This window comes from Polypterus senegalus, chromosome 2 (assembly GCF_016835505.1).
Source record: "Polypterus senegalus isolate Bchr_013 chromosome 2, ASM1683550v1, whole genome shotgun sequence".
Taxonomy (NCBI): domain Eukaryota; kingdom Metazoa; phylum Chordata; class Cladistia; order Polypteriformes; family Polypteridae; genus Polypterus; species Polypterus senegalus.
In genome coordinates, this window is record NC_053155.1 from 22,896,470 (window position 1) to 22,921,376 (window position 24,907).

The window sequence follows — 24,907 nt, forward strand, 5'->3', positions numbered from 1 at the left end:
TAGATGTGTTAACTACACTATAACAACATTGCCCAATATTTTCAAAATCTCAGGATGGATTTCATCCATTCCAGCAGTCTTACCACTACAAAGTCTTCAGACTACCATAGTGACTTCAACAACAGTGATGGGATCTCACCAACTGAACATGTCCAATGCTGCCTCCTGATAGGAGGAATTCCTCAAAGTGTTCCTTCCACCACTTGACAATTTCCCCAGAAGAGGTCAGCCATTCCCCATTCATGCTTAATAGAGTCTGGGCAAGGTCACGCCTTCCTCTACTAAGGCGTTGAATAGTTTGCCAGAACAATTTCAAGGCCATCTGATAGTCTTTCTCCACAACCTCTCCAAACTCCTCCTGTGCTCAAGCAGAGTACAGAGATCCTATAGATAGCATTTCCCAGAAGGCAACCTTCTTCGGTCTGACAAGCTTCCCTCAACTCTGGTGTCCACCATCAGGTCCTATGCAGTGGAGGCTGGCTTTGGGAATTTGGATCAATGGGGTCTTGTTGCCAACAACAAATGATACAAAATGGTGGTGCCCTTTAGAAAATAAAATTGGTCATCTTTATGATAAACAAAAATGTTATTATTTTATAATATAAAGAAAATGATAAAGAATAAGTCCAAGCGGTAAAAAAAGGCAAACTTTAATGACAGAAATCTCCTAGTCGTTACTCCAGTACAGTATGATTTATTTTTAGTTTTCAGACATTTTATTTTTTGTTTCAGTTTTAGTTTACAGAATTATTATTTTGTCATTAATGACATATTTCACTTTAGTTTTTTTTAATGAGAAAAAGTCTGACTTTAAACATGTAAATTTCTCCAGATGAGCATGTGTGCAGGTAAAGACACTTCTCAAAATGTCTTTATTGTTGTTGAAATCGAACAGTTGTATATGTTGTGTCCATGACTGAGGTCTTCGCTCTTTCTTTGTGTTTGTTTTTTCGCTTTACAAAATTCACAGTAGCGTAATTCAAGCCATGTGGCTGCAAGAGAAGCAATAATTCATTAAAACATTTGGAATGTTATCCATTTATGAGCTTTAGCTTTTTTGACACCTGTCCAACTTTTCCATATTATTCTCCTATTGAAGCTTTAAGAATAAATACCCATCTTTAAAAATGCATTAAAAATTAATTGTACTTGGTCTTGTACGTGCGCATGGGAGACAGCTTGCTGGCTCTAGTAAATGAAATTACCCACCGAGCCAGGGGTTGGCACTGTTTTCTGATCCTTTCTGTCTTTCTCCCTATGCATACTGGGTAATTGACGACCCTACCATTACTGACATCATCTCAAGCGTCCGCCTTCCTAGACCCGCCCCTTCTTACCATCTTCCTTCATAAACCAGCAAACCAGTTACCTAGTTAAGTTTTTTTGGACTTGTGTCTGTAAAGATATCACTGCAACTGATTGCATGTTTAATCTACTCCACTGTCAAATTATGTGGGGTTACCAAGGTGGAACCCCAAATCTTTATCTGTGTTCTTTGTGTCATTTCAGACCTTATATAATTGCTTTTTTTATATAGCATCCCTTAAATAGCAGAGAACAATACTGATGTCAATAACATTTTGAGGCATTTCACTTTCCAGTCTGTGTCAATTAAATCTGTTTATGTGAGGAAGCCCCTGAAGTGATAGATCAGTGATGGCGAACCATTTAGAAACCAAGTGCCCAAACTGCAATCCAAAACCCACTTATTTATCGCAAAGTGCCAACATGGCAATTTAACCTGAATACCACCTAAAACTGAACACCAGCATAACCAAGGAGCTGGTGGTGGATTTTAGGAGGCCCAGGCCCCTCATGGACCCCGTGATCATCAGAGGTGAGTGTGTGCAGAGGGTACAGACCTATAAATACCTGGGAGTGCAGCTGGATGATAAATTGGACTGAACTGCCAATACTGATGCTCTGTCTGTCTATCTACTGAGCTTTTAGTTTAGAAAAGCAACTCATGCATTAACATCTTTTGTCTTAAAAGAAAAACATAATAACAGAGCTTTCAATGATACAAACAACTTTTTGTTGAAAGGTAAAAGTTTGCATTCGGTATGCTTTTGAACAATTAATGTGCTTTTTGCTGTTGTATGCATGCTGATAATTTGTCTAACCTTGGCTCATACTTTGTAAGTTTGAGAGCAACACATGCAGCACTCAGGTCATCTGTTAGTCTGTTTCTGGTGTCAGATTTGATTTAATTCAAAGCTAAAACAGCTGCGCACAAGCATAAGATGATCCAAACAAAGTAAGGAAAGCAATCTCAAGTGCCTTCATTGACTTAAAATTATTTGGCAGAGAATTCCACACTTTAAGGATTTCATTTTCATAGCTAGCTGTGCTGTCCTTTGTCATCCCTTCGATCCTCTCAAGTGTTTCACGCAGGTCTTCCCTATTAAGCTCCGCCCCCAAAGCTTCCATTATATATTACAGGGTCGTGGATCAGGTGTGGCGATTAGCAACTCCGGCAACAATTACAGATCGGACGACTCCTCACCTGTGCGCTTAAGCGAGGACTGCCCGCATCACAAAGCTCCCGGAAACCGCTCCGGCCACTCTACCATGACCCCATTTAAGCCGCGAGTGCGGCAATTATCTGTTAAAACTGGCCTTTTCAATTTTGAGCTGTGGACCCGCTATACCACATCCCCTCCAACCCCACCACAGGAATCACAGACTCAAAAGGCTACAGTCCGTGCCACACCCTCAAGCAGCATGTGTGTCGTCCGCCTTACCCCAGACAGGAGAGGAAGGAAGCGCTCCCATTGGGCTGCTGGGCAGAGGGTGGTGATGTGAAAAGTCCTCCGGAGGCGTGAAGAGGGGCGGTGAGGGAGCAGCCCGGCCCGCATTCCTCTGGCTTTATAGTAACAAACTCTGTGCCCGGGCGACGGCGCGCGTGCCCACTGAGAGGGCTCTGAGTGCCCCCTTTGGCACGCGTGCCCACTGAGAGGGCTCTGAGTGCCCCCTTTGGCACGCGTGCCATAGGTTCGCCACCACTGTGATAGATTATCCTTAATGCACACTACCTGAACAGAGTCTGGCCCATCAGTCAGAGATGTTTCTTCAGTTTTCTGTGTACCATCTCCTAAAATGAAAATTAAAAAACTAGAATCAATTGTAAACAAAGTGTACTTGTGCAGAGGTTTACTTTTGTCATGCATAATATTCAAATTTGGCACTTATAGTATTTAAATGATTTCACTTTTAATATGTCAATATTTGATACTTCTCTACTGTCCATATAAAGGCTACAGCATATCTGTTCATTGTCCCGTGCTCTCACTCTCATTGGCCTTGTCCCCTTTAACTCTTTGAGGGCTGAATATTTTTGGTCTGTCTTCATGCAGGCACCGGCCACCAGAGCTAAAGGAGGATCTGATAAGAGAGTGCAGCGAATGCGCAAAGCAAAATACTCAGTAGAAAACATTCTGCGTATTATTGCTGAATCAGACTCAGACTACCGCACTCCGATTTTGATACAAGTGATTTGGAGATCAAAAACGAAAGTGATGTACAGCTGATCGGTCCCTAGCTGATCGTTGTGCTGAACGCTTTCATGTAGCGACCAGCAGCTGCATGAAGATACTACTGTACGTCATTATATGTCGACACCAGCCTAGAAAGAATTAATATCCCTTACAAGCAGTAGAGCCAGTATGGAGATTCCAATTACCATATGTGCTATAGAAGAGACTATTGTGGGCTGAAGGTGAGAATCTATTGGGGTTCACAATGTTTTCTGTGGCCTCATATGCACAGTTATAGCTGAAGAAGGGTCACTGATGAAATATTGAATATTGTATATTGAATACTGCAGCAACTGATCTTAAAATATCCATCAGTTTAATGACCAGCAAGCTACAGTTCAGTTAAGATTCTGCCAAAATGGCTCTAATGAGGACTGATTAAGAAAGGTAGAATGCCCATTGGAAGCTGGGTGGTCTCGTGGCCTCGGAACCCCTGCAGATTTATTTTTTGTTTTTTTTTATCCTCCTGGCCATCTGACCTTACTTTATTCTTTGTTACTTAATATTGACTAATCTTATTTTTATATTTTTCTTTTTTCTTTCCTCATCTTGTTAAGCACATCATTTGTTTGAAAACGTGCTATAGAAATAAATACAAATGTTATGCACTTTGTTTAATGAAGATATACATATACGAGAGATGGATTTATTGACAAGTCAAGTCAAGTGGCTTCATTGTCATCCATACACTATATTGCAGCGTACATTGGGACGAAATAACGTTCACCAGGATCACATTTCAATATTTACATAAAAACAGGGCAAATACAAGACAGGTAAAGAGCTATGCTATGTTATAAAGGACATATAATAGGAGTTACTTATTAATTGAAGCTTTATGAATAAATACCCATCTTTAAAATGCATTAAACATTAATTGTCCTTGGTCTTGTATGTGCCCATGGGAGACAGCTTACAGGCTCTAGTAAATGAAATTACCCACCGAGCCAGGGGTTGCCACTGCCACTGATCCTTTCTGTCTTTCTCCCTGTGCATACTGGGTAATTGACAAAACTACCGTTACTGACATCATCTCCAGTGTCCGCCTTCCTAGACCCGCCCCTTCCTACCATCTTCCTTCATAAACCAGCAAACCAGTTGCCTACTGGGGTTCTTTTGGACTTATGTCTGTAAAGATATTACTGCAACTGACTGCATGTTTAATCTACTCAACTGTCAAATTATGTGGGGTTACCAAGGTGGAACCCCAAATCTTTATCTGTGTTCTTTGTGTCATTTCAGACCTTATATAATTTCTTGTTTTATATAGCATCCCTTAAATAGCAGAGAACAATACTGATGTCAATAACATTTTGAGGTATTTCACTTTCAAGTCTGTGTCAATTAAATCTGTTTATGTGAGGGAGCCCCTCAAGTGATAGATTATCCTTAATGCACTCTACCTGAACAGAGTCTGGCCCATCAGTCAGAGATGTTTCTTCACTTTTCTGTGTAACATCTCCTAAAATGAAAATTAAAAAAATAAATTGTAAACAGAGTGTACTTGTGCAGAGGTTTACTTTTGTCATTCATACTATTCAAATTTGACACTGATTTAAATGATTTTATTTTTAATATGTAAATATTTAATCTACTGTCCATATGAAGGCTACTGCATATCTGTTCATTGTCCCGTGCTCTCACTCTCATTGGCTTTGTCCCCGTTAAGTCTTTGAGGGCTGAATATTTTTGGGCTGTCTTCATGCAGGCGCCGGCCACCGGAGCTAAAGGAGGATCTGATAGAGCTCAGCGAATGTGCAAAGCAAATACTCCGTGGACAAAGTTTTGTGTATTATTGCTGAATCAGACTCAGACTACCGCACTCCGATTTTGATACAAGTGATTTGGAGATCAAAAATGAAAGTGATGTACAGCCAATCGGTCCCCAGCTGATCGTTGTGCTGAACGCCTTCGCGTAGTGACCGGCAGCTGCATGAAGATATTACTGTACGTCATTATATGTCAACACCATCCTAGAAAGAATTAATATCCCTTACAAGAAGTAGAGCCAGTATAGAGATTCCAATTACCATATGTGCTATAAAAGATACTATTGTGGGCTGAAGGTGAGAACCTAATGGGGTTCACAATGTGTTCTGTGGCCTCATATGCACAGTTATAGCTGAAGAAGGGTCACTGATGAAATACGGTATTGTATATTGAATACTGCAGCAACTGATCTTAAAATATCCATCAGTTTAATGACCAGCAAGCTACAGTTCAGTTAAGGTTCTGCCAAAATGGCTCTAATGAGGACTGATTAAGATAGGTGGGATGCCCATTGGAGGCTGGGTGGTCTCGTGGCCTCGGAACCCCTGCAAATTTATTTATTTTTTTTTTCTATCCTCCTGGCCATCTGACCTCATCTTGTTAAGCACATCATTTGTATGAAAACGTGCTATAGAAATAAATATAAATGTTATGCACTTTGTTTAATGAAGATATAGGTATACGAGAGATGGATTTATTGATAAGTCAAGTCAAGCAGCTTCATTGTCATCCATACATTGTCATTCCCTTTTCTTTGGTCTTTCTCGCAAATCTCTTTATAAGCTTCAACTGGTCCAGAATTCAGCTACCCGCATCATTACTAGAACCCCCTCTATTCACCATATCACTCCCATCTTGCAGCAGCTTCATTGGCTTCCAGCTCAGTTCCGAATTCAATTCAAAATTCTCCTACTAACTTCTAAGGCTCTCCACAACCTTGCCCCTCCATATCTGTCTGACCTCCTCCATGTTGCCATTCCCTTCCGCACCCTCAGATCCTCTTCCTCCATCCACTTGACTGTCCCCTTCGTCCGTCTTACCACTATGGGGAACAGAGCATTCAGTTGCTCTGCTCCCCAGCTTTGGAACTCACTGCCATCTGAGCTTAGAAATATTGAATCATTTTCACTTTTCAAATCTAAACTTAAAACTCATTTGTTTAAGATTGCTTTTTCTCTTGATTACAATTGCTCTGTCTGATTTTAACTTCTGCATTTTATTTTATTTATAATCTGTGTTTTGTCTATTGTATTGCTGTGTCAGAACTGGTTTGGATGCTGCAGTGCCTTCTGTCATATGGAAGTGGGTCAAAGAGACCTTGGGGGATAATGGGAGCATTTTTTTAGCAATGCGAAAGCCTCTGAAGATGCTTCACTTTATAAAGATATTTTTAACGGAGGGCCTAGAGATCCCAATGTGCACTTATCTGTTGTAAGAACCTATGGTTAGAAACACTGCAGCTCCCAAACCAGATAGGGATACAACTGTCCAGAACATTGTCAGTAGTGCTCCTGTAGAATGTGGTAGAATGGTGGGAGGTAGAAGGAGCTGCAGAATGAAGAGGAGATGCTGCTGTGCCTTTTTGGTTATGAAGGTGATGTTAATTGGTCAAGTAGGTTCAGCACCAGGTGCACACCAAAGAATTTGGAGCTTTTGACCAATTCCACCGCAGAGCCCTTTCTGAAGTCAACAATCATCTCTTTGTTTTGTCCACATTAAGAGACAGATTGTTGCACTTGTACCAGTCCACCATTTGTCGTATCTCCATTCTGTAAGCTGACTCATCTCCATTGCTGATGAGATCCATGACCATTGTGTCATCTGCAAACTTAATGCTGGTGTTAGAGCTGTATGGAACCATACAATAGTGAGTCAGCAGAGTGAACAGAAGCAGGCTGACTACACGGCCCTGGGGGGCACCAGTGCTCAGCTTGTTGGTACTGGAGATGATGTTTCTGACGGAGACTGTCTGGGTCCACTCTGTCAGGAAGTTGCATATATCAGACTCAACTTCCTTATGAGTTTCTGAGGGGGACTTACTTGAAAATGTATTATAATTTGAATACTGCACCATCATTGTTGACCATGTACATCCCTTTAAGGACACAGTATGCCATACTCCAAAAGGATAATGTGTCATGTGACAAAGTACACCTCACCAAGTGACTCCAGTTTACTCCAATGGCCTAACATTTCACAGATATCAAGCCAATAGAGCACCTTTGGGATGATCTGGAATGAGAGGTTTGCTGCATGAGTATGTGGCTGACAAATCTGCTATCAAATCAGCTTGGATCATAATTTCTAAGAATTCATTTTTTAAAGAATAAAGGCAGTTCTTAAGGTAACGCTGGGGTGTGTGTGTTTGTGTCATACCCTGTACAAGGTAGGTGAAACTAATAAAGTGACCGAAGAGTGTATGTTGTTTAGCTGAGAAGCTACATCACATTGGCTTTATAATAATACAAGCACAGACAAAATGTAGAACAGAATTATTGAATGTCACCAATGATGGAGTCACCTGGTGCGGTGACCCCCTAGATTGCATGTCCTCAGTCTGGCCACTGAAGTAAGAGTGCAGACTACAGCTATCTTAGTCAGATGAGCTAAATAAGAACTTCCCCTAATTAACTCATCAAGATGGCTCTACTCAGCAATCTGAATCCAGCAGTCCAAGTTTAGGTCCCAGTGAATACACACAACTGAGAGTGGCGAATTTTTTGCCGGTAACTGTTAGGGTTTCAGACACAGAAGGGCAAGCACTGTGATACTAAAATGGCCAGAGCTTACAACAAAAAGAAAAGACCCTCACAGTTGGAAACAAGATTAGTCACACAACTGGCTAAAACAGCTGTACTCTGCATTCAGGATCATATTCCCATTTATTGTTTAAAAACAAATAGAATATACTCAGAACTTCAGATTTATAAATTAACTAGCCGCCCTCCGCGGCTACGCTCACGTAGTAGTAAAACAGGACAGACTTTAAAAACGAATAAACAACAGGTAGCTAAGCAGAGGCAAGGTCCGCTCTAAAACGTGACCAGAGGTAGAACGATTCAAACTGAGGCTGGCACGTGAGTGAGGAGGGCCCAACCGGTTCCCCTCTCCGGACGTCATGCTTACCCCTCCCCTTGGCCTGCAGCCTTTGTCACTGATCAGCGCAAATAAATCCCTCCTGCAAGCAAACTATCATACTTAGCATGATAAGAGAAGTCGCAAAGTCAACCGGAATGTTCAAATAAATTATAGATAAAAACCAGATCTAAATCGGTTAAGTAGTTCTCTCATGAAAAGTGGACAGACAGACAGACAGATGTTGGATTTTTATATATAGAGACTAGCAGTCCCCCGTGGCTCCCCCCACGTAGTAATGAAGCAGGACAGTGATGAGGGACCCGCTCGGCTCCCCACTCCTGACATCACACTTCCCCCTCCCCTTGGCCCACAGCCTCTGTCTCGAATTATCACGAATATAAAGTAAGTAAACTAGTAATGCAAGTAAACTATGAATCTTAACACAATAAAAGAAATCGCAAAATCAACCGGAATGTTCAAATAAATTATAGAAAAAAATTTCATCTAAATCCTTTAAGTAGTTCTCTCGTTTGCTAGCTAAGCGGAGGTAAGGTACATACCCTGAGGCTGGTGCGTAAGTGAAGAGGTCTTGACCCACTGCATGTCTCTCTGCATTTTTTATTTACTTCATCCAAGAGTCAGTTAATACATTTCTGTTTATTAAATAGTTTTGTATTTAATTTTCATTTTCAAAAATAATAGCATTAATAGAATGCAATGACATTTGTTAGTAGACGCCATAAATATGTACTTTTTAACAGCACTTTACAATGGAGTTATAAACGGAGCACAAATCGGCTTGTGGTGGCTCAGCAGCTTTCATACGCAGCAGCAGAGTCCAGTTCAAGTGATGTGAAAATGACGTTGACTGATGTGTGTTAGTGGTGGGGGGTCTGTGGCTAACTGTTGTTCAATTTTCTTAAACATAACATTTTTGAAAGTTTACCCAGTAGAGTAGTAGCCAATAATTAGCAAATGAAAAGGAACTATTAATACAAAATGCCATCATAAAATCACTTTCAGTATTACCCCATGAAAGGAGGAAAGGAACTGAAATAAGTCCCCCATCTTGCTATTAGTATTAGTTAAAAATCCAGTAATTTGCTAAAATTATATAAATGCTAGTTGTCCCCCGCGGCTGCACCCACGTAGTTGTGAAACAGGACAAACTTTAAAAATCAATAGACACTGGCACTGTATTTGATTGTGTTCAGGTCTGACGGGAGAGCGTTCCCCATGTGGGGAGAAGAGCATGTGGCTGTGATATCTCTGGCAATCAGCAGGTACCCTCTAAAACACTCTCAACAGTCTTTAGCTCTGATCTCTCTCTCTCTCTCAAAAATGTCAAACGTTACTCCTTAACAATCTGAAGAGGATAATGTCTGCTGAACAAACAGGTATCACTAGGTAAGCGGAAGCAAGGTACGCTCCAACACGTGGCAAGAGGTAGATCAACTTGAAATAAGGCTGACGTGTGAGTGAGGAGGGCCCTGCCCCCCTGCCCGCAGCCGCTGAAATAAATCGGTACCGCAAGCAAACTATGATGCTTAGCTCAATGAGAGAAGCCGAAAAATCAACCGGAATGCTCAAACAAATTACAGAAAAAAAAAACGATTTAAATCTGTTAAGTAGTTCTCTTGTAAAAAGTGGACAGACATAGAGACAGACAGACAAACATTGGATTTTATATATATATAGTGACAGATAGGGGGCACTGTCGCCCCCTTGAACCCTCAGATCAGACGCCAGACACCAGATAAAAGTCCAATAATAATTTTTAATCGGACCAAAATGTGCACAAAGCACCCACTATACTCATACAATAACAATAATAAATCAATAATCAATACAATTCTCCGCTCCCAGACGTGTTGCCACCCTTCCTCCAGACTCAGCTCAACCCTGGGATCTCCTACAGTCCTTTAAATAGTCCTTGACCCAGAAGTGCTTCTGATCCCTCAGTCCATGTGACTATCCAGCACTTCCGGGTCAGGTGAAAACTCCTTTTCTTTGTCAGCCCGGAAGTACTTTATTTCTTCCAACCATGTGACTGGGATGTACTTCCGGGTTGTATGGAAAATAAACGTCTCTGTGCCTCCCTGCAATGTCCCCTGGCGGTCCCAACGTTATCCAGCAGGGCTGTGTATTAAAACTCCAAAGTCCAAGATGCCCTGCTGGAATTCGGGGCATCTCCATGTTGCAGGGAGGGCTCCATCTGGTGGCTTCGGGGTCTTGGACGGCCATAGTCACAATACCGTATATATATAAGTAAGAGGTTGGAAAGGAACTGATTAATGGTATAATTGGAATACAAATGATACAGACTGCGAAAGAAGATCAGGGGCTTGCTGCGATTATTCGTGCATATCGGGGTTGAAAGATCAGGGCACCAGAGATCATGGGTTTAAGCCACTGAAGCCTACCAACTCCCAACTCCACTGTCCATTTTAAATTTGTATCACTTAAGGCAGCTGTGTCATTCCCATTTAACTAATTAGTTAACTAATTAGATCAAACACCATTTAGCTGTAGATTGATAACGTTGGTTCTTTACGATAATAATCTGCAGATAATATTAGTTTAATCAGTTCAGTCTTATATATGTTTACATAATTGCTTCCAAATTCCATTTATTTCCAGAGAAGTGACATTTTCCGTACTCCTGTTAGTTTACATAAAGCAGCAGGAGACAGTGTTGTGGAGTGAGCTGTTTGCACCCATGAGCTCTACCTGGCGTTTCACTGACTTGCATCAGACATCTAAGTGACTGTCAGGCAATTTAAAGAGGAAAATGTACAAAATACACAAGGGACCTCTCTCAAGGTAAAACTAACTTCTAGTGGAAATCATACAGAATACCTCTCAGTTTTAAGATAGGCAAGTTCGCAAATTCGCTAATACTGTTCAATAGAAATTTTGAAATTGAAAAACTTGATATAGTGTGATCTGTTTGAGATATCTGAATGAAAACTGAACGGTCTTGACCAATTTTTTTGATGAATAAGTCTGCCATATCTCAACAAAATTGGTCCAAGGGGGGGCTGAGTTGTTTCATGATAGACATGTGCTTTCATAATAGTTGCTTTACACATGAAAAAAGGGGATTGCTTTCTTCAGAAGATGGAAGAACAACTGCCCTTAGTGGAGGAGTTCAAGAATCTTGGGATTTTTTTTCACGAGTGTTGGAAAAAGTGAATGTGGAACTGACAAATGGATGTGGGCAATGTGTCAGTCTGTGGTGCTGAAGCGACAGCTGAGTTTAAAGACAAACCTCTCAGACAGATCACAAGTACAAGCAGCAGAAATGAGGTTTATCTGCAGAATGGCTGGGCTGATACTCTAATAGGGTGAGAAGCTCAGTGATCTGGGACAGCCTCAGAGCAGAGTCGGTGCTCCTCCAGGTCGAATGGAGCCAATTGAGATGGGTTTCAGCAGATAGTAAGGAAGTCTTCCAAGGATGCTCCTCTTATAGCTGTTCCAGATACATCCCACGGTGTGGAGACCCTCCTGCAGACCCAGGACATGCAGACGAGATTATATCTTTCATTTGTCTTGAAAACACTTGGGGAACAGCTATAATGTGTAGCTGTGGACAGGGAAGTCTGAGCTGACCTACTTTGGCTGCTGCCACTGCAACCTCACTAGGAAAAGTGGTTTTAGGAAATTAGGTGAGAAAATTTCGCAATATATCAAACATTTTGTGAGAAATATCCATCCATCCATTTCCTAACCCGCTGAATCCGAACACAGGGTCATGGGGGTCTGCTGGAGCCAATCCCAGCCAACACAGGGCACAAGGCAGGAAACAAACCCCTGGCAGGGCGCCAGCCCACCACAGGGCACACACACACCCACACTAGGGACAATTTAGAATCACTAATTTACCTAACCTGCATGTCTTTGGACTGTGGGAGGAAACTGGAGCACCCGGAGGAGACCCACACAGAAACGAGGAAAACATGCAAACTCCATGCAGAGAGGACCTGGGAAGTAACCCCGGTCTCCTAACTGCGAGGCAGCAGCGCTAGCCACTGCGCCACCACGCTCCCTCGAGAAATATTGTTTATTTTATTTCCATTCAATCATGCATTTCCTTGCCTATTTAATACAAATAGCCACTAGGAGCTGGATTGTTTTCTGGAAACATCTGGCAGAATATAAGAAACTGGCCAATCTGGCATCACCAGTAAACCTAAATTTCAGGTGTTTTGGATGTGGGCTGAACCATGAGTAACTCAGGAAACACGGACATGAGGTGACTTTGAATATCCAGTGACTGGGACAAGAATCAAATCTTGTACAGTGGAGCAACGCTGACCACCATGTTATCATATTGACCTCCTACATAGAAATTAAATCAATAATTAAACATCTTATTACGCAACTGAGAATCCTGTGGCCTTATACACTGTTTCAAGAACAAATAAAAATCACAGCTTACTTTGTAAATACACATTACAGACAAAATAAGGTCAGTCATTGTCAAACCCCCCTAATTCTAACAGGGTCATGTTTGGGTGGTTGGGGGGGCGGTGCTGGAGCCTATCCCAGCTAGCATAAGGAGGGCACAAGGCAAGAACAAACCCTGGACAGGGTGCCAGTCTATTGTAGGGCAAACACACAAATATACACACACACACACCAAACACACATTAGGGCCAATTTAGTATCACCAATCCACATAACTTGCATGTCTATGGACTGTGGGAGGAAACCGGAGCACCTGAAGGAAACCCACAGGGAGAACATGCAAAGTCCACACAGAGAGGTCCCAGGACACAAACCCTGGTCTCCTTACTGTATTGCAGCAGTGCTACAACTGCACCATCATGCCACCTTAACAAAAGGGGGTGAACTTAATAAAAGGAAAAGTAAACTGTGCCAAAAAATTGAAGTGCTGACAAAAAAAAAATTATATTTTATGGTAGCGCAGTTGGTAGCATTGTATCCTGTAGCCTATGGCAGTAGTCTGACCAATGTTGTTGCGGAGTTTGTGAATTTCCCCCATGTCTGTGCTGATTTTCCTCCATCATCCTGAAAAACATGCATTAGCTTGACTGCAGATTCAGATTCAAAACTGGCCTTATGTGTGTGAGAGTGGTTTCTGACTTGTGCCCAGTGCTGCCAACATAGACTCTGTGTCCTTAGTGCCCTGAATTGGACTGAGAGTGTTTGACATTAGTTATAGTTTTGTGAAGGAAAAAGATAACAAGTCCAGGTGTTGAAATAAAGAAGCGTACACAGTACGGTCAGACTCACTGGGATACTTGAGAGTTGTTACAAAATGGCAGTACTTCATATTAACACCTTATCTTGAGTCAAAATTACTCACTTTTACTTTTCCATTGGGATCTCATCTTCTTAGTGACACACACAATTAGTAAAATCACGAAGGAGAATGTTGGTCATGCCCAGTACCAAGACCACAGGGTCAAGTTCAAAATGGTTGCTTTGATCTGTCAAAAACATTAAGAACAGATACATAATATTTCAAACATGTTAATAATGACAAAACTCTTGCTCTGCACAACTGATATTTCCAAGAGGGTATGCATTTTGGTAGCCCTTTCTTTCAGTCAACCGGTCTATCAATCCATTCTGGATGATTACCTACCAGGTCATGCTTGTGGTTGGTTAGCCAGTTGGCAAACATCTGCCATGTCCACTCAGTTGCGAGAAGCAGATCATAGATATGTGAATACCTGCCAAATAATACAAAGAGTACACGAGACATGTACTACAGACCTTTGAATGTAATAATCTGATCTTCAATGTGTTAGGTAAGTGAAGAAGCCGCCATGGTGAGCATTAGAGGCTTTGCCTCAGGTGCTGATGCCTGAGATTCGATCCCTGTAAGGAAAAACAAAGGTGGATACATCCAGTGAACCCCAATTAAGGCGAAACATGTTTTTGTGTACTCTTTGTGTTATTTGGCAGGTGCTTCTTGCAAGAAGATATGCCGAGAGGCCAACCAACCACAAGTGTCACCTGGTAGGTAACCATCCAGACAATCAGAATGTGATTCAAACCTATGAATATATATATATATATATATATATATATATATATATATATACAGTAGAGTCCCGCTAATCCAAACTAATTGGCACCGAACCCTGTTCGGATTAGCGAAAATTCGGATTAGGCGGAGCTTTGTCATATAATGCCATATACTGTATTGACTTTATGAGGCGAATTAAGCGTCTGATGTGTCAAGAATTAAAGGTAAAAAATTACGTATTCCAGTACACTGCAATTTAAACTGCACTGTAGTGTGACTGTGATCGGAGGTAAAATCATTATGATGGGCGGTACGTGAGTAGTAGCGGAAGGGCAGTGACCTAGATGCGCCTAAACCTACGCATTCCTCTTGATTTCCGTTCCCAAACTATGAGTCACTGAGTCAGTGTGCCACCTGCTACTGCTGAGTGATGTGTTTTGTGCAATGTTATTGTTCGTGTGCGCGCACTTGCCCTGTGTTTTGTGAGTCCTTGTGAGTGGTGTGTAGTGTGGTTTCTTTACATTCTGTGCTTGTCGCTGCTGTTAATCATCATGGCAAGCAAACATAACTCGTGTACATTAAAAAAAAAACTGGAAGTGTTGAAAAGACTAGACAAAAGTGAAAGTGCCACTCAGTTATCGAAGGAATTTGGTGTCGGGAAAGCAACAATTTCCGATTGGAAAAAGAACAGAGGTAAAATTGAGCAGTTTTGCACTACCACAAGTGAAAAAACGATTGAAAAACGTAGCAAGACGACAGTGTCTTCTTACGAAAAATTGGACGAAGCACTTTTCTTATGGTTTACACAAGAAAGACAGAAAGGAATCCCTATCACTGGCCCTCTAATTCAAGAAAAGGCGCTTCAATTGAACAAGCTCATTGGACGGTGACGTATCATTTACGGCTAGTTGTGGTTTCTTAGACCGATGGAAGAAAAGACATGGAATCAGGCAGCTTACAATAACTGGGGAGAAATTGTCAGTGGACAACGAAGCAGCTGTTGAATACCTTGAGAAGTTCAAATGCATCATTTCTTCCTACTCACCCCAGCAAGTTTACAACGCAGATGAGACAGGACTTAACTTTAAAGCATTGCCTACCAAAAGTCTTGCATCACAAGAGGAACGATCTGCACCAGGGTTTAAAATGGATAAACAGCGCCTAACTGTGTTGGCCTGCAGCAATGCTTCTGCCACAAATAAGCTTCCACTGATGGTTATCGGCAAATCGGCAAAACCACGCTGTTTTAAGAACATGAACTCTCTCCCTGTTTTTTACAGAAATCAAAAGAAAGCTTGGATGGATCGTGCCTTGTTCCAAGGATGGTTTGACAATCAATTTGTGTCAAAAGTAAAGGCGTTTAACAAAGAAAATGGATTGCCTCTTCGTGCTTTGTTACTTATAGACAATGCTCCGTCACATCCAGAAGAAATGCAAATTGTTTGCGATGATATCAAGGCTATTTTTCTCCCACCAAATGTCACATCAATTTTGCAGCCAATGGACCAAGGGGTTTGGCAGGCTTTGAAACAGAATTATAGAAAAATGCTTCTTCGTAGCCTACTTGAAGATAATGAAGAGCTAACAATTTTGGATAAACTCAAGAAAATGAACATCAAAGATGTTATTTACTGGGTTGCTGAAGCTTGGGAAAACACACACAAGGAATCCTTACAGAAGTCTTGGAAAAATCTCTGGCCTGAGCTAGAGTTTGTCCAAACAGTTTTCCCCCCGACAAAAGAAAATTGCGAACTTCTTCAATTGGTGAAAAGAATGTCAGGTTGTGAAAATGCAGAAGAAGAGTGCGTGGAAGAGTGGATGGCCGTTGACGACTACAGAGATGAGGACATTGTGGCAGCTGTGCAGGGAACGTCAGCTGATCTCGACGCAGACGGCAGTGAGGAGGAAGGGGACGCGCCGACTGATGTTGTTCCACACACTGCTGCAGCCAGTGCCCTTGATCTCGCTTTGCGCTACGTTGAGCAACATGCCGATGCAACCCCAACAGATGTTATGTTTATGCGGCGTTGGCGAAACATTGCTTTTTCAAGCCGTTTTAGTTCGTTGCATCAGAAGAAGATCACTGACTTTATCTCTTAGATAATGGTTTGCTTTTTACGTTTTGTGTAAATGCTGTACAGAACATGGATTCTACATATGTGAGTAAATTCGAACTTGTTTCAATTTTAAGTAAGGCTGTATTTTGGATTTTTAGTTAGATAACGAAATTGAAAAAATCCTGTTCGGATTAGGCGGATTTTCGGATTAGCGGGGTTCGGATTAGCGGGACTCTACTGTATATATATATACTGTATATACTGCGCCCGACCCAGCACAGACTCACACTGAGGCACGTGTAAAAACAAAAGAAAGACTTTTATTTTCTTCACCTGTGGGGCACGTCTTCCCCGTGAACCCCACAGGCACAACACATTTCAAAATAGCACAAGCACAAACCACAACAGTCACTTCTGGCACCACCACTCCTCCCGTCAAGCTTTGTCCTCCTCCTCCCGACTCTGGCCACTGAGTGGTGGTTGCTGGCCCCTTTTATAGCCCACCCGGAAGTGCTCCAGGTGCTTGATCACCTGTTTCCGGTTGCACTTCTGGGTGGGACTGAAGACTTGACTAGCTAGGCTCAGGTACCCATGCAGCGCCCCTGGCGGCCACCCCTGATCCCAACAGGGCTGTGGAGAACTCCATCTCCCATGGAGCCCTGAGGGAAGCTGAGACACCACTGTCAGCCAAGGAAGCTGCCATTAAGCATCCCGGGGGAGGTATTGAGCGGCCCAGGGTTGCTCCCCCGAAACATATGTCGAAGGCGTCCCGGCCGGCCCGTCCGGCCCGTCCGCCACAATATATATATATATATAACCTCTTGATATTTGAGTTCCTGGGTCATGGCCTGATTGGCCCATTCAGTAAAACCAATTGTTAAATGAGACTCTAAATAAGTAAAAGTAATGTTATAATGAATCTGTTTACAATCTTCTTTATCAGATACATTTACCTGTAAATTCAGTTCCATTGCCGAAAATGACTTCTCCACATGACACTATAGCACAGTAGTACATTCCGTAATCTTCAGAGCTAAAGTTCTGCCTTTGAAGACTGTAGACACACTCCTGGGAGTCTTCAGCACAGGTTATTTTATTTCCATGAGTATTTCTTATGCTGTGGTAGGTCCCTTCAACAGTCCAGTGAAGCCAGTATATCAGATGCACATCTCCAAACACAGCTCGGTTTACTACACACTCCACTGTAACGCTGTCTCCGTACCGCACAGATTTCAAAACCGGTCTCTGAAAGATTCTTCTTACAGTTTTGTTGCCTAATTGGAAATAAACAAACATTTAAAATTTTAATGACATCCTTAAGATAATATAATGTTTACAATGAATGGCCAAAATTTATATATTCAAAACATTAAACCATGCATTGCAATGGGCCAAGTAAACTGATATGCAGTACATGGGTTGATTTTCATCCATCCACCTCACATCATGTTTAAGAAAGGTGACCATAGGGTGTGTCCCAACTACAGTGAAATCATATTCTTCAGTCTCTGAAGAGGGGACGCTATCTGATGGTTGAGCCTAAGAGACAGGAGGAAAAATGTGGGCACCGTTTTGGCCATGGAGCATTAGACCAGTTCTTCTCTCTGGGACAGTTCCTGAAGGGTGTGTGGTAGTATTATTGCCCATTACACAAGTGTTTTGTAGATTTGGAAAAAGTATGTCTGTGTCTCTTAGCATGTGTTGTGGGAGATGCTGCAGGAATATGTGGGAAAGGGGCCGGTTTTGCTTGCTATTCAATCCCTACATGAAAACAGAGAGAGCTATGAATGAAAACCCAAATTCATTCACTATGCCTCAACACCGTGTCTTGTCATTGCCCCTGTTTGTGGTTTTCATAGAAAGGATATCAAGACGCACCTGAGGATGTAACTTGAATTGTTGCTTCATACACATTATGTTCTCCTCTTTGATTCATTGTGGCAGGAATGAGAATTAGCTCTTCCATGTATGAAGTTATGGTTCTGTCTTAGAAAAGAAAAGCCTTAGAGGACCAAAAGTGATCCTTAGGACAACTCCTGAAAAAGTTTCTAGTGAACAGCATCTAAATCCAAAGCTGAAAAGGATTTGCCCACAAGGTCTCTTTCTAAAAACAAGCCCTCAATTTCCTCCAGTCTATATATTTCAAATGTTTGGGGCTGTACTGTTCCATTACAACTCATATATTAGATAAATATGTAAAATGTGTAAGGACAGGGAGAGAGAAAAAGAATCTGAACAAAAGACTTGATGCTGAAAGAAAATGAAAATCTAAAATTGCTGTTATCTCATTCAAGGGTATGGTAGCACAAGGTAGGTGAAGCTCAGGGATTGATTTGCCTGACTACATGGCATAACAACAGCAAATTAATAAAATGTTCTGGATTATGTATCGCACATACTACGTCTTAAAACACTGCAATTATATTCTGGTGTGGCATGTTTGGTATTTCCAGTTAGACAGTAATGTTATTATACTTTTCTTATTCATTTAGACGTGCAGTCAGAAGGTGGGTTATGCAAGGCCTCGCCTGGGGTACGTAGTTCTGCTGGTGCCAGTCTCAGTGTCATTGAACACATTTACTGTTTCAGGTGTATTCAGTTTACTGTGACAGCAGGCATAGTTTGAATGCACATTTTACTGTTCATTTTTTTCACGAATGTAAATAGCCAATCCATTGAACCTCATATTCACTCTGACTGTGTCATAATGGTGAACAGCAAACACCACATACCGCAGGGGACAATGCAGTGATGGCTTTGTATTTCAAAGTATAATCTGATTTTACAGAAAGATTTACAGGTTATGTTTTTTATTGTGTTCTCTGCATGCACAGCACAATGTTATATGTTTACCATGGATCTTTTTAGGAGTCTCTTCAGAGAAGCCATTATTTTATTTCTCTTATTAATTACTTCTGCACATTGCTTAAATTATGTTGTGTTGTCAATATAAACTCCTAAATCCCTATAAGAGGGATCTTTTTTTAGGGCAGTGTTTCCCATCTTGTATTTTTAATTGACATTTCTATTGCCTACATGTATCACAATGCACGCTACTACATTAAACTGCATTTTCCAGATATTCACCAACTTCTGAAGGTCTTTTTAAAAAGATTTTGTGTCTGCTATCCATTCAAGAACAGATGGCCCATTAGTGTAATAAAATAAAATAAAATAAAATGCTTAAGTAAACAATATTATGTTTTTTTGATAAATAAGGGGAAGGAGGAGGAAGAAGAAAATATAAAAAGCCGATTGAAAAATTGAACTGCTCTTCTGCCTTGCAACGTAGAATTCATGTACTCATCTGTGAATGATTAAAAATCTAATTGATTAAACTAGTCCTGTCTTCCTTTGGGGAGTTTCTTCCACAGCTGCCAACTCATTATCCAAAACTGCTGTAAACACACAAGCCCATGCAGATTTTTCTATCCCAACTCACAACAATATTTCTTTTTTTTCTAAAGTATATCATAGTTATTCAAGAATTGACTATTGTTTTGCAGGCAAAAACCTGTTCCTCTGTATTAAATCTTGCATTAAAACTATATCAGAGAGGATAAATGATATCATTTGTACATTATAAAAATATACTGAAAACTAAATAGAGATCACAATTAATTGCCAAGATTTCCCAGGTTGGCAAAGAATATTCACACTCACCTTAACATATTCTTTAAAAACAGGCTGTTATTACAAACAGAATTTAATCCTTTGACTACAAGAGAAGCAAATCAACTAATAAAAAGGAAATGTATAATTCAATAGCAGAGATTAAAAATATACAGTATATTATTATTTTAGTATGTATTATTTAGGAAATAATCTCTGTGCAAATCAGAGCGCAATAAATTACAGTTATTGGTAAACTAGAGTTTTTCTGATCTGTCAGAGAATATCGGATGTGTGATCATCATAAATTTTTATACATTAGTCTTTTAAGTTATTTCAAATGAGTTTAGGGTATCTGTCGATAAACTCAGCATTAGTTTCTATACCACATTGTTAATGTTAATGTATCGACAAATTGTACGTAATTGGAAGAATCTGAATGCACCTCTATAACTTCATTGAAAATGAAGTTTATATTATCTGAAACTAGACAAATTGCATTTTCCCTGTATGGAACTGTGCAGAGCTTCTTTAGTAACTGGTAAGATTTTCTTGATGTTATTCTAAAATAAGTTTGCCGAGCACCTGCCTGTTTTTCTGCCAAACTCCAATGGTTTTAATTAAATTGAGATTTTATATTACAGTTGGCCTCCTTTTTTACTGCCTAATTAGCTGTCTGTTTTGGGTGAGAGTGAAGATTTTAGTGCCATCTCTGTGATTTATAGGATTAATCTTATGACTTCTTAAAATCTTGTAATTTTGTTTTACTGATGCTAATGTTTGATTGTCATATAAAAGTTCTGTAAGCCATAGACATAAAAGAAATAAAAAAGAAAGACATCAATTTGAACATCTTTAGTTCTAAATTACTGTTCCTTCAAATTTATGTTATTATACAAATTTTGTTAAATATTTATAGGACATCTTTTATACTTCATTTATATTGTGTATAATACATAATACTTTTGCAAGCACATTTCTAAACATTATATATGTAAAGTATTTATATATGAATATGAATATATATATATATATATATATATATATATATATATATATATATATATATATATATATATATATAGGGGCGGCACAGTGGGTAGTATTGCTGCCTCACAGTTAGGAGACCCGGGTTCGCTTCCCAGCGTGGAGTTTGCATGTTCTCCCCGTGTCTGTATGGGTTTCCTCCCACAATCCAAAGACATGCAGATTAGGTGCATTAGTGATTCTATATTGTCCCTGGTGTGTGCTTGGTGTGTGGGTGTGTTTGTGTGAGCGTGCCCTGCGGTAGGCTGGCACCCTGCCGGGAGTTTGTTTCCTGCCTTGCGCCCTGTGTTGGCTGGGATTGGCTCCCATAGACCCCCGTGACCCTGTAGTTGGGATATAGCTGGATGGATATATATATATAAACTCACTAACGCTGCTCTTCATTTTTCTATGATATATCTCTCCATGATGTTCTCTTTTATTTTCATTAACTACATTTTTCTCAACCTCATTCCTTTTACTTGATCCTTATTCCTGTATTAGAATTTCTCCAGCCTGTTTCCTCTTTTGATTTAAATTTACACCCAGTAAAGACACTCCGATAAACACATTAATAGTGTAATTTACATTAATTTATTAAAAGCTCCTATTACTGTTTTCAATTGGTAAAAATTCTACTGAACAGTACTGATTGAGTAGAGTCTATTGCACTTTAAATTGTTATCAACACAATACAGGGAGTTTCCATTTATAGCTGAAATATACAGGAATATTTAAAAAACATATTAATTGAACTTCATAATAACTAATATAATTGTAGTCCATGTCTCATGCATAAGCAACACATACAGTATATTTAAAACCAGTATCAAGCTTTCTTTTACTTGCCTATGCTTAGGTTGCAAGCCACAACATTTGTTAACAATTCCCCAAGTAAACTCTCATGTAATCCTTACTTGTTAAGCAGATCTCCGCTCCATTACCAAAGAGTATGTTCCGTTGCCTCATGACTCCACAGTAATAGGTTCCCATATCGGTGATCTCAAGGCTTATAATGGATAGATTGAAGGAGTTCATTCTTTTCTTCACTCGATAGCGTCCTCTCTGATTAAATCTATCATTATAATAGATATCATCATTTAAGTTACCTGACCAGAACACAATGTTTTGAGGTGCTTCTCCAGGAGTTTGTTTAAACCAAAATAAAGTGTACTGAGAAGATAGCTTTATGGAACACTCAAGGCTTAAAGAGTCCCCTAGCTGGGCTCTAACTGTCTGAACGTGACGGAAATCTGCAAGAATTACACCTGCAAAAAAAAAAAAATCACAAAGAACTTTTAAGGTGGGTGAAAGATAATGTGCAAGCAAAGCTCTGAAGTAATTAATAAAGAGCCACCATTGTAATATTTAAAATAATATATCAGTAATCAACATTCAAATTTGTTATGATAAAGGCAGGCAGCCATTAAACTCCTGTTGTGTCTGCTACACTATGTTTATGTTATTTTACTATGTACTGTATTTTCCCTACCCTTTATATTTTTGTGTGCCTGCACATTGCTTTCTGAAATCTATGACCAGCTCCTTGGTTTTGCTGACATTAAGAATTGGGGTGTTGTCCTGGCCCCACTAAGACATCCATTCTTGTCATGTTGGTGATCAGATTTGTTGGTGTCATTAGCAAATTTAATGGTGGAGTTGAAGCTGTTGAAGCTACACAGTCATACTAAGAGACTCAGCACATGACCCTGTGGAGTGCATATGTTGAATGTCAACACGGACGATGTGTTGCTGCCAGCACACATATGCAAAGGACAGTTGGTTAAGAGAATCCAAAATCAAGCTGTATGCACTGAGTTCAAAACTGAGAAGTTTTGAAGTCAACCTTGACTGTACAAAAGTGTTGAATGCTAAGCGGTGGGATATAAACTGGAATTATAGGCTATTGTGCGGGGTCACACTCCAGACATTCTAATAATCTTAGACCATTACTACATATACTCAATGTACAAAGCTAGACATCCAGTCGTTTATTCTAAAGAAGATCAAGATGTTGCTAAATGGAGGTTCACTCTCAGAAAGTAAAGATTACACACTTATGAAGCTCCATCGTTATTCAGTTTAAATGATTTTCGATGGCTTCTCCTTAATCTAATCAAGCCTTAAATTGTTAATATGAACCTCATACTATAAAATGCCAACTTAACCTGTGTCTGTTCATTGGAAAATGTTATAGATAGATAGATAGATAGATAGATAGATAGATAGATAGATAGATAGATAGATAGATAGATAGATAGATAGATACTTTATTAATCCCAAGGGGAAATTCACATTATTGTGGTAATACTTTAGTTTAGGCATTTATTCTGTCTATTAGCAGTCTTAATTTTATAAAATACTGTATATTAAAAACCTCTATACATGATAAAACGTAGTGAAAAGTTACAGTAGCATATTTCAAGAGTCTTATTATGTTAAATTATTTATCATTAATAATAGACCGTGAATATCTGTTTTGTATGGAAAACAAAACTAAAGTGCCACCAGTATTATTCATATAAAATATAAGCATTAAATAGATAAATATAAATATTTAATGCAAAATATTATTTTTGCAGGTTGTCCTATAAATCTGATTTCATGCAGAACGTTTGTACCAGAATTATAAATGTATTGCTATGTACATCCCTCAAATGGAAGTTAATAAGAATTACATAATTATAACTACATTTATTGCATTGATTTTTTGTATTTCTTGAATGGAAAAAATAGGAAATATCTTGAAACAGGTTTCCCCAATGAATACGTAATGAAAAAGTAAGCTGATACTTACAGTGTCTGCAACACAGCATCAAGAAGATGGAGCACACAATCATTTTAGCTCCTCATTTGATCTCAAGTGACCTCAAATTACAAAAAGAGATAATGGAGCTCCTCACTTCTAACATAAATGATTAAAAAAAAAAGTGGGCGGCCAATAAGCATTGAGCTTTTTTTGTTGTTTACTGTACAGGAAGTTGTATTTAACCAATATATAAATTCATCCATAATAAGCCTACTCATCTATTACTTTAGTATGATTAACAAGCTCAATTAAAACCACTTCTGCTTTGAAGGAGCCTACGTATCACAGGCATGCATAGGATCAGGAGGATTAAAAAATAAAACTAAAAATAAACCACTTTAGTTAACAAAATTTCTATAATAGGAACTGTTCCAGTACATTTTTTAATTGAAACATTGGAAAAACTTCCTCCGTCCTCTGTTGCCTACTGGCATACAAAGTATACATCGTGTTTACTAGAAACTGAGAAATTGTTAAAAGATGGAAAAATGGTGAAAAAGCATGTGAGTACCTCTTGTGGTGATTACTTCTTGTAAAAAATAATACGTCACAAAACAAACAAAGTTTTGGGGACCGTCCCCGTACAGTGTATCCAGAAAGTATTCACATTTTGATATGTTACAGAATTATTACAAAATGGATTAAATTCATTTTTTTCCTCAGAATTCTACACACAACACCCCATAATGAGAACGTGAAAAAAGTTTACTTGAGGTTTTTGCAAATTTATGAAAAATAAAAAAACTGAGAAATCACATGTACATAAGTATTCACAGCCTTTGCAAAATACTTTGTCGATGCACCTTTGAAAGCAATTACAGCCTCAAGTCTTTTTGAATATAATGCCACAAGCTTGGCACACCTATCCTTAGCCAGTTTTGCCCATTCCTCTTTGCAGCACCTCTCAAGCTCCATAAGGTTGGATGGGAAGCGTCGGTGCACAGCCATTTTAAGATCTCTGCAGAGATGTTCAATCGGATTCAAGTCTGGGCTCTGGCTGGGCCACTCGAGGACATTC

General features: G+C 39.8%; 1 protein-coding gene across 2 annotated transcripts; it reads right to left on the bottom strand.

Moving 5' to 3' along the window:
- Positions 1–654: 654 nt before the first annotated feature.
- Positions 655–23,938, bottom strand: LOC120524197 (immunoglobulin kappa light chain-like). 2 transcript variants are annotated; one of them, XM_039746073.1, is made up of 6 exons: positions 23,878–23,938; positions 21,998–22,348; positions 17,396–17,716; positions 13,717–13,840; positions 3,036–3,094; positions 655–992 (listed from the first exon to the last, which is right to left on the bottom strand). In XM_039746073.1, the coding sequence occupies exons 1-4, from the start codon at positions 23,918–23,920 to the stop codon at positions 13,746–13,748; spliced, it is 810 nt and encodes a 269-aa protein (XP_039602007.1). In that variant the 5' UTR covers positions 23,921–23,938; the 3' UTR covers positions 655–992; positions 3,036–3,094; positions 13,717–13,745. The 2 variants fall into 2 exon arrangements, with proteins under 2 accessions (XP_039602007.1, XP_039602008.1); XM_039746074.1 differs by lacking the exon at positions 3,036–3,094 and adding an exon at positions 4,940–4,998.
- Positions 23,939–24,907: the final 969 nt, after the last annotated feature.

What these genes read in the sequence shown, in the direction of transcription:
- LOC120524197 (XM_039746073.1), bottom strand. Translation starts at nt 23,920, where the DNA reads ATGATTGTGTGCTCCATCTTCTTGATGCTGTGTTGCAGACACT. An exon ending in GATGCTGTGTTGCAGACACT is followed by an intron (nt 22,349 to 23,877) that starts GTAAGTATCAGC and finishes TTTTTTTTGCAG; the next exon opens with GTGTAATTCTTGCAGATTTC. An exon ending in CAATGGAACTGAATTTACAG is followed by an intron (nt 13,841 to 17,395) that starts GTAAATGTATCT and finishes TGTTTTTGACAG; the next exon opens with ATCAAAGCAACCATTTTGAA.